Source organism: Hemiscyllium ocellatum (assembly GCF_020745735.1).
Source record: "Hemiscyllium ocellatum isolate sHemOce1 chromosome 27 unlocalized genomic scaffold, sHemOce1.pat.X.cur. SUPER_27_unloc_6, whole genome shotgun sequence".
Lineage (NCBI taxonomy): Eukaryota > Metazoa > Chordata > Chondrichthyes > Orectolobiformes > Hemiscylliidae > Hemiscyllium > Hemiscyllium ocellatum.
The window spans coordinates 495972-513474 of NW_026867515.1; the positions used below are offsets into that span (position 1 = coordinate 495972).

The following is a 17503-nucleotide window of genomic DNA, read 5'->3' on the forward strand; positions in this document are numbered from 1 at the left end:
CTTCCGATAGGAAGGAGACCAGAATTGCATACAATATTCCAAAAGTGGCCTAACCAATGTCCTGTACAGCCACAACCTGACGTCCTAACTCCATTAATTAATACTCTGACTAATAAAGAAAAGCATACCAAACACCTTCACTATCCTATCTACCTGCAACTCCACTTTCAAGGAACTATACACCTGCACTCCAAGGTCACTTTGTTCAGCAACACTCCCTGGGACCTTACCATTAAGTGTATAAGTCCTGCTAAGGTCAGCTCAAGATTTGACAATTGGATGACTTGGGCAATAGTCTGGGGTTTAGATCACCAGGTGCTGGGGATTTGTAAACTTTTAATCCCATCAATTTGCCCAACACCATTTCTACCCAACTGCTCATTTCCTTCAGTTCTGCTCTCAATGGACCATGTGTTCCCCAACATTTTGGGGATGTTACTTGTGTCCTCCTTTGTGAGGATCAGAGCAATGTATGTGGTGAATTGGTCTGCCATCTCTTTATTCCACATGAGACCTTTGCCTGTTTCTCAGTGTAGTTGTTTTCACTAATGCTATTTTTGCCTCTTCACATACCCCATTTCCCCTTCTAATCAATCCTTTTGCTGAAACCTGAACTGCTCCCAGTCTTCAGATCTGCTGCTTTATTTTTAGCCAATTCGTACGCCACTTCTTTGGATCCAGTGCGATCCTTAATGTCCCTTGTTAGCTGTGGCTAGGCCACTTTTTGTGTTTTATTTTGTCAGACAGGATGGAACAACTGTTCCTTCTGGTGCTATTCAAATGTTTGTCATTTCTTTCAATAATGTTCCCTCATTTGTTGCAGCCTGTTCTTGTTTCGGCCATTGCTTTACATTTAAGGCCCCAGTCTCTGAATCAACTCTGTTTCTCTTCATCTTAATGGAATGTTCTCTCACTCAGTTCTTCATTCTTCTACAAGGGGCCTCTCACAGCTACATTGCTGATTATTCCCTTCTCATGGAGGAATTAACACTTTGGAATTAAACCGCCATTATCCAACAGAACCACAGCCATTTCTGCAATATTGTGTCTCTTTCCTATTGGAAGGATGTTGTAAACATGAAAGGGTTCAGAAACGATTTGCGAGGATGTTGCCAGGGTTGGAGGATTTGTGCTATAGAAAGAGGCTGAACAGGCTGGGGCTGTTTTCCCTGGAGCATCGGAGGCTGAAGTGTGACCTTATAGAGGTTTATAAAATCATGAAGAGCATGGATAGGGTAAATAGGCAAGGTCTTTTCCCTGGAGTGGGGGAGTCCAGAACGGGAGGGTGATTGGTTCAGGGTGGGGAAGAGGGGAAGGTGTAAAACTGACCAAAAGGGCAATTTATTAACCCAGAGGATGATCCGTGTAAGGAATTAGCTTCCAGAGGAAGTGGTGGAGGCTAGTACAATTACAACATTTAAAAAGGCATCTGAATGGGTATATGAATAGGAAGGGTTTAAAGGAATATGGGCTAATGCTGGCAAATAGGATTTGATTGATTTGGAACATAGACAATAGGTGCAGGAGTAGGCCATTGTGCCCTTTGAACCTGCACCACTATTCAATATGATCATTGTTGATCATCCTTAATCAGTATCCTGTTCCTGCCTTATCTCCACAACCCTTTCATTCCACAATCCTTGAGAGCTCTATCCAACTCTTTCTTAAATGAATCCAGAGACTGGGCCTCCACTGCCCTCTGGGGCAGAGCATTCCACACAGCCACCACTCTCTGGGTGAAGAAGTTTCTCCTCATCTCTGTCCTAAATGGTCTACCCTGTATTTTTGAGCTGTGTCCTCTGGTTCGGCACTCACCCATCAGCGGAAACATGTTTCCTGCCTCCAGAGTGTCCAATCCTTTAATAATCTTATATGCCTCAGTCAGATCCCCTCTCAGTTTTCTAAATTCAAGGGTATACAAGCCCAGTCGCTCCAGTCTTTAGCGTAAGGTAGTCCCGCCATTCCAGGAATTGACCTCGTGAACCTATGCTGCACTCCTTCAAAAGCCAGAATGTCTTTCCTCAAATTTGGAGACCAGAACTGCACACAATACTCCAGGTGTGGTCTCACCAGGGCCCTGTACAGCTGCAGAAGAACCTCTTTGCTTCTATACTCAATCCCTCTTGTTATGAAGGCCAGCATGCTATTAGCCTTCTTCACTACCTGCTGTACCTGCATGCTTCCCTTCATTGACTGGTGTACAAGAACACCCAGATATGTTCAGTTTTTCTGTTGTCGGTGTTAATGCCTCGATGTCTCATTTTGTTCCCCCCTTCCCGGGTCGTTAATCATTTCATGTCTGGTCCTTCCTCAAGAAGCTGCATTGCAGTTTCACCCTGAATTGACACTTTTTTTTTGCTTCCCAAAATCAGACCTGCTCACTCTCAGCAGTATCCCAGTGTTGTGAAAGATAGTAACTTCCAGGTGGAGTTATCCAAAATGCGGAGATGTCAGTCTTGACGTTTTTGCTTTTCAGCCCCTGGAAGATCCTTCAGGAGAATTAGTTAGAGTGGAGTGAGATGGTGCTTTCAGTTTTGTGGAATACAAAAAAGTATTCCGTAGAAAGTAGAATTCCTTGTTCAGAATTTCTACCCTGGACTGACAGTGATGACCTTTGTAATCTCTTTTTACAGAGTATTGGAAAATCTGAAGACGGAAGTTTCAACATCAACAGATGAAGGGCTTATGCCCGAAACATTGACTCTCCTGCTCCTCGGATGCTGCCTGACCTGCTGTGCTTTTCCAGCACTGCAGTTTTCGACTTTGACTCTCCAGCATCTACAGTCTTCACTTTGATGTCAATGTCTGACAGTCACTCAGTCCATCGGGACCGCAACAGTTTTCAACTATGAGTCTGTGAGAAGGAGGAAAGCTTTTTGGTTCTCATTTGAGTACGTTTTCAGCATCAGTGGGATTGGATGAGAGACCCAACTGTTACAGCGCACTGAATGAGGAGCGTGTAGCAGTTATACGGCCTGGAAAGGGGAATTCAAGACGTGTTTGTGCGCGGCTGAAGCTTTGGCCATGGAGAAACCCGAAGAATCCCGCCCCATGGAGAAACCATGGAAGTGTGGTGACTGTGGGAAAGGCTTCCGTGCTCCGTCTGCCCTGGAGATTCATCGGCGCAGTCACACCGGAGAGAGGCCGTTCTTCTGCTCTGAGTGCAGGAAGGCCTTCAGCAATTCCTCCGCCCTGCAGGCCCACCAGCAGGTCCACACAGGGGAGAGGCCATTCCCCTGCACTGAGTGCGGGAAGATCTTTAGCAATTCCTCCATCCTGCTGAAGCACCGGCGTGTCCACACGGGGGAGAGGCCCTTCAGCTGCCCTGAGTGCGGGAAGGCCTTTACACAGGCGTCCATCCTGCTGACCCACCGGCGGATCCACACTGGGGAGAGGCCGTTCTCCTGCCCCGAGTGTGGGAAGGGATTCAGTCAGGTGGGCAACTTGCATGCGCACCAGCGGGTCCACACTGGGGAGAAGCCCTTCACGTGCCCCGAGTGCGGGAAGGCCTTCAGCTATTCCTCGGACCTGCTGAAGCATCAGCGCGTCCACACCGGGGAGAGGCCCTTCAGTTGCCCCGAGTGCGGGAAAGGCTTCAGCGATTCCTCCGACCTGCTGAAGCACCAAAGGGTCCACACGGGGCAGAAGCCCTTCAGCTGCCCCGAGTGCGGGAAGGCCTTCAGTGATTCCTCTGCCCTGGTGAAGCACCGGCGAGTGCACACGGGGGAGAGGCCCTTCAGTTGCCCCGAGTGCGGGAAAAGCTTTGCCCGGGCCTCCAACCTGCTGACCCACCGGCGGATCCACACGGGGGAGAGACCCTTCAGTTGCCTCGAATGCGGGAAGGGCTTCACCCGCTCTTCCCACCTCCGGAGTCACCAGCGAGTTCACATGCCATCGCAGGGGGATTGAAGGAGTGACGGCCAAGTGTCATTATCGACTGGACAATCAACCCTGTTCCAGGGACTTCCGGGTTCAATTCCCACCGCTACAGATGGTGAAATTGGAATTTGGTCAGAAATCTGAAGTTCACAGTCTAATGGTGAAGCCATTTTAGGGGTGTGGGAGTGGAGGAACCCCCCTCTGATTCACTCGGTTGTCCCAGCTGCATCCTTTACCCGGTCTGGACTGTACGTGACTCCAGACCCACAGCTGTGCACCCACTCCCGCCCCCCAAAAAAGCCCCTGGCAAAGGAGCGGGGAGAAACTTACTTGGACACAGGGTATGGGTTGAAATTGCTGAGTGAGGCAATACTTCCTCTGGGTTACAGCTGTACCAAGGATCCAATTACAAAGAGACAACTCCGTGCTGCCCAATATTAAAGGAAGGGGGAGGCGGGTGTCTGTGTGCACTTTGATCTTGAGGTGTTTTTTTTAAAAATCTGCTATGCTTTCTCTGCCTTTTTGCTGGAGAGAATCTGAAGCTGTAACAAAGTTGGGTCACAATAAAGGTTACCTGAACTTACCCCCTGGCTCAGACTCTCATTGAAAGCTTTGAGCTCCAAGAGGTTTTTGTTTTAAAGCTGCTCATTTCTTTCAGCCTCCTGCAGAGTTTCCAATGTCGTGTATCAGATGGAGCAGTGAATGAGGAGCCAGTATCGTTAGAATTTTTTCCGGAGTGCAGAGTGCGCCATGTCATTGGCATTGTAAGGTTTCCCGGGCTGTATTCACTGGGAACGATGTGGAAGTGCTGGTGTTGGACAGGAGTGGATAAAGTGATAAAATTACACAGCACCGGGTTACCATCCAACAGACTTATTTGGAAGCACTAGCTTTCGGAGTGCTGCTCTTTCATCGGGTAGCTATGGAGCAGGAACATATCGCAACCGATCACAGTGTCATACTACTGATAGGATATATTGAACAAATCAAGATTGTGGTTTAGTCTTTCAGCTTCTAGAATGGGTTGTGGGTTTTGGTTCATTAATATGTAAAGCTCAGAAGTACTTTTGAGTTACATTCTTGAGATGACTTAAGGTTTTATAAAAATCAGTGACATCTCAGCTCAGTACATGAAGGATGTGAGGTTTGACTCTGTCTGTATCCCAATCTTGAATTTCCAAAGTAGGAATGTATAAAATATTACATGGATTGACTGCCTGCAGATTGTGTGCTTTTTTGATCAAAATTGAATGTATCTGCAAATGCAAATTTACCCCATAGACCTGTGTGTGTCTGTGCGCATGTGACTTTGTGTGTGAGAGTTTGCCTGTGTGCATGCTTGGTAATGTATGAGTGTGATGAAGTATAAGCCTATGAGAGGGTGAGAGTGGGTGGTATGTGTCTCTGTCTGAGAGACAGCGTGTACACGAGAACGGTATAGATAAAAGTGAGGAATTGCATTTTGCTTTAAAAAAAAGGGAGGACTTGTAGCAGTTACTGGCAGGGCCCTGCGTTATGTTGTAGAACAGAGACATGGGGGTGTGGTTCTGGTACATAGTTCTTTGAAAGTTGCATCACTGGTAGACAAAGTGGTTGAGAGTTGTTGAGCCCACTTGCCTTCATTGTACACACTGTTGAATGTTGGAGTTGGGACATCATTTTGAAATTGTACTTTTAGAACACCAAGTGCAGTTCTGGTCGCCTTGTTATGAGAAGAATACTATTAGAGAAGGTTCGGTAAAGATTTACCAGGATGTTGCCAGGACTGAAGGGTTTGAGTTATAAGGAGAGGCTGAGACTTTATTCACTGGAGTGGAGGAAGTTGAGGGGTGACCTTATTGAGATTTGTAAAATCATGAGGGTGCAGGCAAGGTGACTAGCAAAAATAGTGAGGAGCATGTTTGGTTAGGTTGAGTCACGGGGGAAATTAAATATTGGCTCTACCGTTTCTTTTTCTCCTATTGGCATTTGACACTTAAATTTGTCAGTAATCGCAACATTGCCACAGAGTGGACAGCGCACGCTCCTCGGTGTCAGCAAGAACGGCGCATGCTCCTAGCTGTCCGCTGCAACGGGGCGCGATCTTCTTTAGAAGTCAATGGGGAGTCTTGGAGGACCGAACAGAGGGTAGTCCTCCTGCCAATGAGAACATCCCCTACTGTCTGAATGCGGAAGTTGTAACTGGAAGGGGCACGGGCTGGACTGAGAACCGGTAGGTGGATAGGGGTGGACTGCCTTACAGTGGTTGGAAGGTGGGAGGCTTGCTGTGTCTGTATTGTCTGCACTTCTGTATGTAACTGTATTGTTTAATGTACAAATGTCATTGTCACATGTGGAACTGGGATTTGAGGTTTGTCCTCATCTCCCTGTAAAATGGTCAAACGGTAGGGTTTGGGGCCTAGCTTTGTTGCTCCTCTCCCTTGTAAAATTGCTGTCTCTTGTACAGCTGTAAATGTTTACAGTAAACTGTTTTGTAATTTGTTTAATAAAATTTTAAAAATGCGGAAGTTGTTCCATGAGCTTCTGAAGCTGCTGCTGCACCTCTCTCTCTGAATGAAGATTGAGCTTCACTCCAGACTGCAACTTCCTTCCTCTGTTTAACATCTGGGAGTACGGCACTCTCTTTTCCATTTCTTATTTCATTGCGGGCTTCAATTGTTGACTTGCGGCAACTGAATGTAAAGGCAGTGAATCCAGGGAGGAGCAGTCTCAGGAAATGTTGATCCAGGTCTGTGTCTCAATTGGCAAACACAGTCCCACAGTGTGAAGTTATAGCCTTTGCTGTGGGGAAGAAAACAGCAGAAAGGAAGGGCATTGTTTAATTGGTGATATATGGGGATGTGGGGAAGGGGAGGACTGCAGGTGTTGAAGATCAGAGTCAAAAAGTGTAGCACTGGAAAGCACAGCAGTCAGGCAGCTTCCAAGGAGCAGGAGAGTTGAAGTTTCGGGCCCGAGCCCTTCATCAGGAATGATGTGTGGATGTACAAAGGGGCCTCAGCGTCCTCCTACACCAGTCACTGCCTGTTGTCAGACAGGTGCAGCAAGCAATCAGCAAGGCAAGTGTTATATTCGCAAGAGAAATTGAGTTCAGAAGTGGGGATGTCTTCCTGCAGTTGTGTGTGTGTGGGGGGGGGATCATTGAATATATTCAAGGCTGAACTCATCTGATTTTTGAACAACAAAGAGGTAGATGTTTCTGGGGGAAGAGAAGAAAATGGTTTCAAGACCAGTATAGAACTGTTACAGAGTCGGACAGCACAGAAACAGACCATTCAGTCCAACTAGTCCGTGCTGACTATGTTCACAAACTAAACTCATTCCACCTGCCTGTGTTTGGCCCATATCCCTCCGAACCTTCCGGCTTTTGCTGCTCCTTGGATACTGCCTGAACTGCTGTGCTCTTCCAGCACCACGAATCCAGAATCTGATTTCCAGCATCTGCAGTCATTGTTTTTACCTCCCTCTGAACCTTTCCTATTCATGTCCTTATCCAAACATCTTTTAAACGCTGTTACTGTACCTGCATCCACCATTTCCTCTGGACATTCATTCCACACACAAACCACTCTCTCAAAGGAAAAAGGTGCTCCTCATATCTCTTTTAAAATCTCTTCACCTCGCACCTTTAAAATTTGCTCCTAATCTTGAAACAACTCCGGCCATTCACCTCATCTATGCCCCTCATGATTTTATAATTCTCCTATAATGTCTCATCTCCACTTCCTGTGTTCCATTGAAAACATCCCAGCCTGTCCACCTAGATGTAGGTCAATTAATATCCAGTTATGATCTGTTCAAAGCTGGTACAGGCTCGAAAGACCAAATGACCTACTCCTGCTCCCAACTCTCTCACTTTGTCCAGGACAGTAAGAGACTATGAGACAGGAGCAGATATTTGGCCATTCACCACATCGGGTCTACTCATACCATTCAATCGTGGCTGATTGGTTTGCCAACCCCATTCACCTGCTTTCTCCCAATACGTCTCGATTCCCTTGACACTCAAGAACCTACCTATCTCAGTTTTAAATATACCCAGTGACCTGGCCTCCACAGCCTTCTTGTCAAGGAATTCCATAGATTCACCACTCTCTGGCTGAAGTTTTTCCTTTTCTCCATTCTAAAAGGTCTTCTGGTCCTAGTCTCTCTTACCAATTGAAATATCTTCCCAATGTCCAGGTCGTTCAGTGTTAGGTATGTTTCAATTAGATCCCCCTCCTGGTGAGTATGGCCCTGTTAATCAGCATGAACCAGACCCTTCAGGATGTGGTACAGCAGGGATTAGGTTCAGCAAACTGAAAATGGAGGGAGAGTGTGTGGGATGGAGATCTTCAGCTTCTCTGGAATAAGGGAGGAAAGAGATATAAATCAGAATTGATCGGATGGGCTGATCGGCCAAAGAGTGGCAGGTTGAGTTTAATTTAGAGAAATGTGAGGTTTGCGTTTTGGTCAATCAATCCAGGCAGGACTTGAACAGTTAAGGGGAATGTTGCAGAACAAAGAGACCTTGGTATGCTTTCCTTTATTGGTCAAAAGATTGAGTACGGGATTTGGGAGGCTGTTGCGGCTGTGCAGGACATGTGGTTAGGCCACTTTTGGAATACTGCATTCAGTTCTGGTCTTCCTGCAATAGGAAAGATGTTGTGAAACTTTGAAAGGGGTGGGAAAACTTTTATAAGGCTTGTTGACAGAGTTGGAATGTTTGAGGTACAGGGAGAGGCTGATAGGCCAGGGATATTTTCCCTGGAGCATCAGAGGTTGAGGGGTGACCTTATAAAAGTATATAAGGGGCATAGATCAGGGCAAGGTGTTTTCCCCAGGGTAGGGGAGTTCTGAACTAGAAGAACATAGGTCTGAGGTGAATGGGGAAAGGGAAGTGAGCAGAAACTTTTTCACGCAGAGGGTAGTGGAGGTGTGGAACCTGCTGCCAGAGGAAGTGGTGGAGGCTGAAATAATGACACAATATAAAAGGCATCTGTATATATGAATAGCAAAGGTTTAGAAGAATGTGGGCCAAATGCTGGCAAATGGAACTGCGTTAATTTATGATGTCAGGCTGGCGTCTGTCTAGGTTAGGGTGGATTAACCATAGGATGTGCAGGTTAGGTGCATTAGTAAGGGTTAAATGCTGAGCAATAGGGGTTGGGGAATGGGTGTGGACTCCCTGGGCCGAGTGGCCTGCTTCCATACTATGGAGCTTCTCCGAAGGGAAGATGTTTTGCAAGCTGCGCAGGCGCACTGCGGACCAGACGGCCGCCGTCCGGAGCAGGCGCAGTGTGAGAGCTCCCGTTGCCGGCCTCGCTCCATTGGTGACGTCACAACACGGAAGTGGCCATGTCAGTTTCAGAGTGCAACTCCTTCCCTCTGGGGAACTCTGCATCCAGGGAGGGGGAATCTGTTCACTTGTAGCAACTGGAGTGAATCCAGGGAGGGAGCAGACTCTGCAAACTAAAGGTGAGGAAAGACGGATAAATTGGGGGGGGGGGTGACCTGAAAGACTTTTATAAAATGAAGAGGGGCGGGGAGACGGTAATTAGACAAGGTCTTTTCCTTGGGATGGGGGAGTCCAGACCTGGTGGTTAATAAGTTAAGGGTGTGGACGGGGGTGATTTAAGCGGCCTAAAGGGATATTCTTTTTACGCAGAGGGTAGTGCATGTATGGAATGAGCTGCCAGAGGAAGTGGCTCAGGCTGGTACAGTTGCAGTATTTTAAAAGTCATCTGGTTGGGGATATGAATAGGAAGGGATCAGAGGGATTTGGGCTAAGTGCTGGCAAATGGGACTAGATTAATTTCGGATATCTGGTCAGCACCGAAGAGTTTGATCCAAGTGTCTGTTTCTGTGCTGTATGGCTGTGACTCTGGCTTTCCACAAACATTTGCCACATCTTTACCTTCAGTTTCTCTCTGGTGTCTATGTTAATTCCTTGATGTCTCATTTTGCTCCCCCGCTTTCCGGGGACGTTAACCATTTTGTGTCTAGTTCTTCTTCAAGAAGCTGCATTACAGGTTCACCCTGAATTGACACTCTTCCCAAATCAGACCTGCTCACTCTTAGCAGGATCCTAATGTTGTGAAAGATATTAACTTTCAGGTGGAGGTATCCAAAATTCAGAGAAATGTCAGTTTTGACGTTTTTGCTTTTCTGTCCCTGTAAGATCCTGAATCAGCACTTTCAGGAGAATTAGAGTGGAGTGAGATCAGAGGGGGAGGGAGAATGGGATGGTGCTTTCAATTTTGTGGAATAACAAAAGAAAAGAATGTTCTGCAGAAAGTAGAATTAATTGCTTGTTCAGAATTTCTACCCTGCACTGGCAGTGATGACATTTGTAATCGCTTTTTACAGAGTATATGAAGATCTGAAGACAGAAGTTTCAAAATCAACAGGTGAAGGCCTTATGCCCAAAACGTTGACTCTCCTGCTCCTCGGATGCTGCCTGACCTCCTGTGCTTTTCCAGCACTGCACTTTTCAACACTGACTCTCCAGTGACTGCAGTCCTCACTTTGACGTCAATGTCTGACAGTCACTCAGTCCATTGGGAAAGCAACGGTTTTCAATTCTAATTCTGTAAGAAGGAGCAAAGCATTTTGGTTCCTGTTTGAGTAGGTTTTTAGCATCAGTGGGACTGGATGAGAGACCCTACCGTTGCAGTGCACTCAGTGAGGAGCGTGTAATAGCTGTACGGCCTGGGAAGAAGAATTCATGTTGGGGAGGGTCTCCACATGTTTGTGTGCAGCTAACGCTTCGGCCATGGAAAAACCCGAGAAATCCCACCCTGTGGAGAAACGATGGAAGTGTGGCGACTGTGGGAAAGGCTTCCGTGCTCCGTCTGCCCTGGAGGTTCATCGGCACATCCACACGGGAGAGAAGCCGTTCTCCTGCCCCGAATGCGGTAAGGGCTTTACCCAGGACTCTACCATGCTGACCCACTGGCGTATCCACACAGGGGAGCGGCCCTTCAATTGCCCCGAGTGTGGGTAAGCCTTCAGGAATTCTTCGAACCTGCTCAGGCACCAGCGGCTCCACACTGGGGAAAGGCCCTTCAGCTGCCCCGAGTGCGGGAAGGCCTTTGTCCGGGCCTCCCACCTCCTGACCCACCAGCGGGTCCACACGGGGCAGAGGCCCTTCAGCTGTCCTGAGTGTGGGAAGAGATTTACCCAGGCCTCCAACTTGCTGACCCACCAGCGGGTCCACACAGAGGAAAGGCCCTTCAGCTGCCCCGAGTGCTGGAAAGGCTTCACCTGCTTCTCCCATCTGCGGAGGCACCAGCGAGTTCACGTGCCATCGCAGGGGGATTGAAGGAGCGACGGCCAAGTGCCATTATCGACTGGACTGTCAGCCCGGTTCCAGGGACTCCTGGGTTTGAATCCCGCCATGACAGATGGCGGAATTGGTATTCGGTCAGAAATCTGGAGTGCAGAATCTAACAGTGAAACCATTTTCGGGGGTTGGGGGTGGAGAAACCCCCATCTGATTCACTCTCATCCTTTTTAGGGAAGGAAACTATCGTTGTGGGAGGGGATCACTCGGTCGTCCCAGCTGCATCCTTTACCCGGTCTGGCCTACACGTGACTCCAGACACACAGCAGTCTGGTTGACTCTACACTGCCCTCCCCCCCCCCCCCCCCCCCCCCCCCCCCCCCACTGGCAAATGCATGGAGAGAAACTTACTTGGAGACAAGGTATGGGTTGAAATTGGTGAGTGAGGCAGTATTTCCTATGGGTTACGGCTGTAGCAAGGACCCAATTACAAAGGGACAACTCGGTGCTGACCAATAGTAAAGGAAGAAAGGGGGGTGGCAATGTGTGCGCTTTGACCTTGAGCTGCTTATTTTAAAAAAAAAAGCAACTTTTTCTATGCCTTTTTGGTAAGGGAGGGTGCGGGGGTGGAATCTGAAGCTGTAACAAAGTTGGGTCACAATAAAGGTTACCTGAACTTACTGCCAGGCTCAGACTCTCATTGAACTTTGAGCTCCAAGAGGTTTTAGTTTTAAAGCTACTCATTTTTTTTGCAGCTTCCTGCACTGAGTTTCCAATGTCGTGTATCAGGTGGAGCAGTGAATGAGGAGCTAGCATCGTTAGAAATTGTAAATTTTTCGTGAGTGCAGGTACTGCATCGTTTCACCAGCATTGTAAAGTTTACTGGCAGCACCAGGAGTTGTGGGTTGTGTTCACTAGATATGCGTATCTTTACAATTAAGAATACCTAAAATGATATATTCAGAAACATAGTTGAAGTCTGAAAGCATTTTAAATTTTTTAAAAGAGCTGTTGAAACCTTTCTGAAACTTGCACTGAATTATATGCAGTTTAACCACAGCTCAGGACAGGTTGGAAGGGGTGAATGGCCTGTTCCTAGTCTTGTGAAATTGGTTCTGACTATGTAGAAATAGAGTCATAGAGTTGTACAGCATGGAAACAAACCCTTCAGTCCACGCCGACCAGATATTCTAAATGAACCGAGTGACCCATTTGCCAGAATTTGCCCAATGTCCCTCTAAACCTTTCCTATTCATATCCCCATCCAGATGCCTTTTAAATGCTGTAATTCTATCAGCCTCCACCACTTCCTCTGGCAGCTCATTCCATAAACGCCATAAATGCACCACCCTCTGCGTGAAAAGGTTGCCCCTTAGGTCCCTCACAAATCTTCCACCCCCCCCCCCCCCCCAACTCTATGCCCTTGAGTTCTGGACTTCCCCCCTACCCCCAACCCTGGGGAAAAGAGATACAAAAGTTCATTTACTCCCCCCACAGGATAAAGAGTTGCCCAGAGGGAGGGGGTTTCACTCTGAACCTCACAAGACCAGTTCTGTGCAGTGACATCAACAATGGAGTGAGGGGGTGGGGTAAGGTGTCTGGGTAATGGGGTGGGGCCAAGCTGAAAGCAGTCCATGCACCATTTGCAAAAATCCCAACCCGAGGAATCCACCCGAGGCAGATGGGAAACGGAAGCCTTTCCCACAGTTGCCACACTTTCACGGTTTCTCCACGGGGCAGGATTCCTCAGGTTTCTCCGTGGCTGAAGCTTCAGTTACACACAAACGTGTGTGGAGCCCCTCCCCACCCTGAATTCCTCTTCCCAGGCCCTATAACTGTTTCAGGCTCCACACTCAGTGTGCTGTAACAGTAGGGTCTCTCATCCAGTCCCACTGATGCTGAAAACCTACTCAAACAGGAACCAAAAAGCTTTGCTCCTCACAGAATCATAGTTGAAAACTGTTGCGTCCCGATGGACTGAGTGACTGTCAGACATTGACGTCAAAGTGAGGACTGCAGACGCTGGAGAGTCAGAGTCAGAAAGTGCGGTCTGGAAAAGCACAGCAGGTCAGGCAGCATCCGAGGAGCAGGAGAGTTGACGTTTCTGGCATAAGGCCTTCATCTGTTGATTTTGAAACTTTCGTCTTCTGATCTTCAAATACTCTATAAAGAGAGATTACAAAGATCATCACTATCAGTGCAGGGTAGAAATTCTGAACAAGAAATTTTACTTTTTGCAGAACATTCCTTTCTTTTGTTATTCCACAAAATTGAAAGCACCATCCCACTGTCCCTTCCCCTCTGTTCTCACTCCGCTCTAACTAATTCCCCTGAAGGTGCTGATTCAGGATCTTACAGGGGCAGAAAAGCAAAAATGTCAAGACTGACATCTCTCTGAATTTTGGATAATTCCACCTGGAAGTTAATATCTTTCACAACACTGGGATACTGCTGAGAGTGAGCAGGTCTGATTTTGGGAAGCAAAAAAAGTGTCAATTCGGGGTGAATCGGGAAGTCAGCTTCTTGAGGAAGAACCAGACACAAAATGGTTAACGTCCCCAGGAAGGTGGGAGCAAAATGAGACATCAAGGCATTAACACCGACATTGGAGAGAAAGTGAACCTATTGACGTGGCAAATGTTAGTGGAAAGCCAGAGTCATAGAGATGTACAGCACAGAAACAGACCCTTTGGTCCAACTCATCAGTACCAACCAGTTATTCTAAATTAATCCAGTCCCATTTGTCAGCACTTGGCCTATGTCCTCTAAACCCTTCCTATTCGTATACCCATCCAGATGCCTTTTAAATGCTGGAATTGTACCAGCCATCACCACTTTCTTTGGCAGCTCAATCCTTACATACAGCACCCTCTGAATATAGGAGTTGCCCTTTAGGTTCCTTTTAAATCTCACCCTCACCCTGAACCTAAGACCCATCCAGGGAAAAGACCTTGTCTATTTACCCTATCCATGCCCCACATGATATTATAAAAGTTTGTAGGGTCACCCTCAGCCTTTGGCGCTCGACAGAAAACAGCTCCACCCTGTTCAGCTCAAACCCTGACAACATCCTTGTCAATCTTATCTGAATCCTTTCAGGTTTCAAAACATCCTTCCTCTAGCAGAGAGACCAGAACTGCACACAATACTCCAAAAGTAGCCAAACAAATGTCCTGGAGAGTGCACAACGTAACCTCCCAACTCCAATACTCAGAGGACTGGGAAAGTTTTCAAAACCCACAAAAAACAACCGGGACAGAATGGAGGGACAAACCGATCTTTTGCGGGTCAGCTTGGAACATCAGGGCGGGGGAATGGGAATGAGGGAAGGAAGCTGAATGTGCTGGAGCCAAGGTGGAGGAAGAACAGAGGATGCAAAACCGGCTTGAAGCTGCAATGAGGAATATTGCATGTGCTGTACTTGTACCTGTTGCAGTTACTGGTGGGAATCGGGTGCATTTTAAACATCAAAACAGAAAAGCTATCTACTCCTCCCACCTTCCCAACGTCGATCCTTCTGTCCCTCCTCACCCGGGTAACTAAGACACATACCTGAGTTTGTGGAGTCTCCTCCCTCCCTGGATTCACTCCAGTTGCTACAAGTGAATAGATTTCCCCTCCTCCCATCTCTGTCTCCCTCCCGGGATGAAGAATTGCCCAGACAGAGTGAGATTCACTTAAACGGACAGGGCCACTTCCCTGCTGTGACATCAACATATCAAGAGGCGAGTCACAGTTTGCAAAACCCCTTCCCTTCAGAGAATCCCCACAGTGTGGAAGCAGGCCACTCGGCCCAAAGACTCCATACCGACCCTCTGAAGGTTCACCCACCCACTCCCATTCCCCTACACCTGTTGCTCTACATTTACCCTGACTAACCTACACATCCCTGGGCACTATGGGTAATTTGGCATAGCCAATCCCCCTGAACCTTCACATCCCTGGGCACTATGGGTAATTTGACAAGGCCAATCCCCCCCTAACCTGCACATCCCTGGGCACTAAGGGTAATTTGGCATAGCCAATTCCCCCTAACCAGCACATCCCTGGGCACTATGGGTAATTTGGCATAGCCAATTCCCCCTAACCTGCACATCCCTGGGCACTATGGGTAATTTGGCAAGGCCAATTCCCCCCTAACCAGCACATCCCTGGGCACTATGGGTAATTTGGCATAGCCAATTCCCCCTAACCTGCACATGCATGTCCATGGGGGTGAATGTGTGTGTGTGTGTTTGCATGAAAGAGAGAAAAAAAATCTACATCAGTATATCTCTGCCTATTTGCTAACAGGTGCTTTATTTTTGTTGGTGTAAATATTGTTGTAAATCATAGCTGGGTGCTAACAGTTAGATGGAAGGGAGACAAAATTCCCCAAGTAGGGCACCATGAGAATCCTGGGAGAGCCCCATTTCTGGTTTACTGCTGAATGAACAAACATTAAGCACAAACACCTATTTATCTCTAATTTTGTTTCATTTTTCTTGTTTAATTCTCTGTTATGCCTACACTCTGTGCCTGGATGGTTGACGGGCTGGGAGATTGTTTTATTGTTCCAGAAGGTGTAATAGGGAACAGGGAGATCGACAGAGGACAGAGAAATCAGGCCCTGAAATCCGAGGTGACACCAGACTACCGTGTGCTCAGGGCTTTGATGAGCAGTGCCAATCCTCTGCCTTTACCTCACTTCCCATCTGACTACCCCCTCGATATTCAGGATCCAATCCTTGTCATCCTGAAGCCATGTCTTTGTTAGGAGTCTCCGATCATAATTATTCTCTTCATTGTGTGCAGTCAACTCATTCACTTTTGTTACAATGCAGCACACATTCAGACACACTGTTTTTAGATTCAATTTTTGTGACCTTTAAAATCCAGTTTTGATTGCTGGTACATTTACTCCCCTTGTACCTTTCTATCGTTCTCTGATGTTCATTTTCCACGTCACTATACTGCTCACATGCCTTGATTTGGATGGCCATGCTAAATTGCCCAGAATGTCCAGGGATGTGCAGGTTAGGTGGGTTAGCTATGGGAAATGAAGGGTTATAGTTTCATAGTAATAGAAGCAGGAGTAGGCCATTTGGCCCATCCAGCCTGCTCCGCCATTCATTAAGATCATGGCCGATCTATCCATCGACTCAGCTCCTCCTCCCTGCATTGTCCCAACTACCCTTCACTCCCCTACCATTGCAAATACCCATTCAACTGTGTATTGAGTTTAGAGTCATAGCAATGTTCAGCATGGAAACAGACTCTTGGGTCCAACCCGTCCATGCCAACCAGATATCCCAAAACAATCTTGTCCCACCTGCCAGCACCCAAACCATATCTCTCCAAACCCTTCCTATTCATATACCCATCCAAATGCCTCTTAAATGTTGCAATTGCACCAGTCTCCACAACTTCCTGTGGCAGGTCATTCCATACACACACCAGCCTCTGTGTGAAAAAGTTGCCCCTTTAGTCTTTTATATCTTTCCCTTCTCACCCTAAACCTACGTCCTCTAATTCTGGACTCCCCACCCCAGGGAAAAGATTTTTTTCTATTTATCCTATCCATGCCCCTTATGATTTTATAAACCACTATATGGTCACCCTTCAGTCTCTGACACTCCAGGGAAAACAGCCCCAGCCTGTTCAGTCTCTTCTTATAGCTCAAATCCTCCAACCCTGGCAGCATCCTTGTACATCTTTTCTGAACCCTTTCAAGTTTCACAACATCTTTCCGATATGAAGGAGACCAGAATTGCACGCAATATTCCAACAGTGGCCTAACCAATGTCCTGTACAGCCGCAACATGACCTCCCAACTCCTGTACGCAATACTCTGACCAATAAAAGAAAGCATACCAAACGCCATCTTCACTATCCCATCGACCTGTAACTCCACTTTCAAGGAGCTATGAACCTGCATTCCAAGGTCTGTCTTAGTGAAGATGCCTCTACTGCTTCCATGGGCAGAGAATTCCATAGATTCACTACTCTTTGGGAAAAGCAGTTCCTCCTTATCTCGGTCCTAAATCTGCTCCTCCTAATCTTGAGGCCTCATCCAGCAGCAGAAATGACTGGATAGGGTAGGGCTTCATCCCCACAGTGCAACAAATTCCCACCTTCCATCAAAATCCCGGATGTAGTTACTCACTCAGTTGCTGTCTCACAAATGCAAGATTTCATTATAACTTCTTCTGCTCCCATTAAGGGCAAAACATCTTTGAAAGCTGCTCTGAAACTCCAGCCTTCACAATCACACTTCTGCTTTCACCAAAGAAGATTAGAGTCATACAGCATGGAAACAGACCCTTTGGTACAACTCGTCCATGCTGACCAGATATCCAGAATTAATCTTGTCCCATTTACTAG

At 47.2% G+C, this 17503-nt stretch overlaps 1 protein-coding gene and 1 pseudogene across 5 annotated transcripts in view; both read left to right on the plus strand.

The window, feature by feature from the left end:
* The window catches only part of LOC132808471 (zinc finger protein 239-like), a 290995-nt gene that overhangs the window by 265954 nt on the left and 7538 nt on the right, over positions 1-17503 (plus strand). For 2 of the 5 annotated variants that reach the window (XM_060822135.1, XM_060822136.1), the window contains exon 2: positions 2634-4432. The exons of 1 other annotated variant lie outside the window; for it this stretch is intronic. In XM_060822135.1, the coding sequence (XP_060678118.1) occupies positions 3025-3909 (885 nt within the window). In that variant the 5' untranslated portion in view covers positions 2634-3024 and the 3' untranslated portion in view covers positions 3910-4432. Of the gene's footprint in view, positions 1-2633; positions 4433-11939; positions 11989-17503 lie in introns of those variants that run through there. 2 more of the 5 variants (XM_060822137.1, XM_060822134.1) reach the window with 2 other exon arrangements.
* On the plus strand, positions 9212-11499 carry LOC132808487 (gastrula zinc finger protein XlCGF49.1-like; annotated as a pseudogene).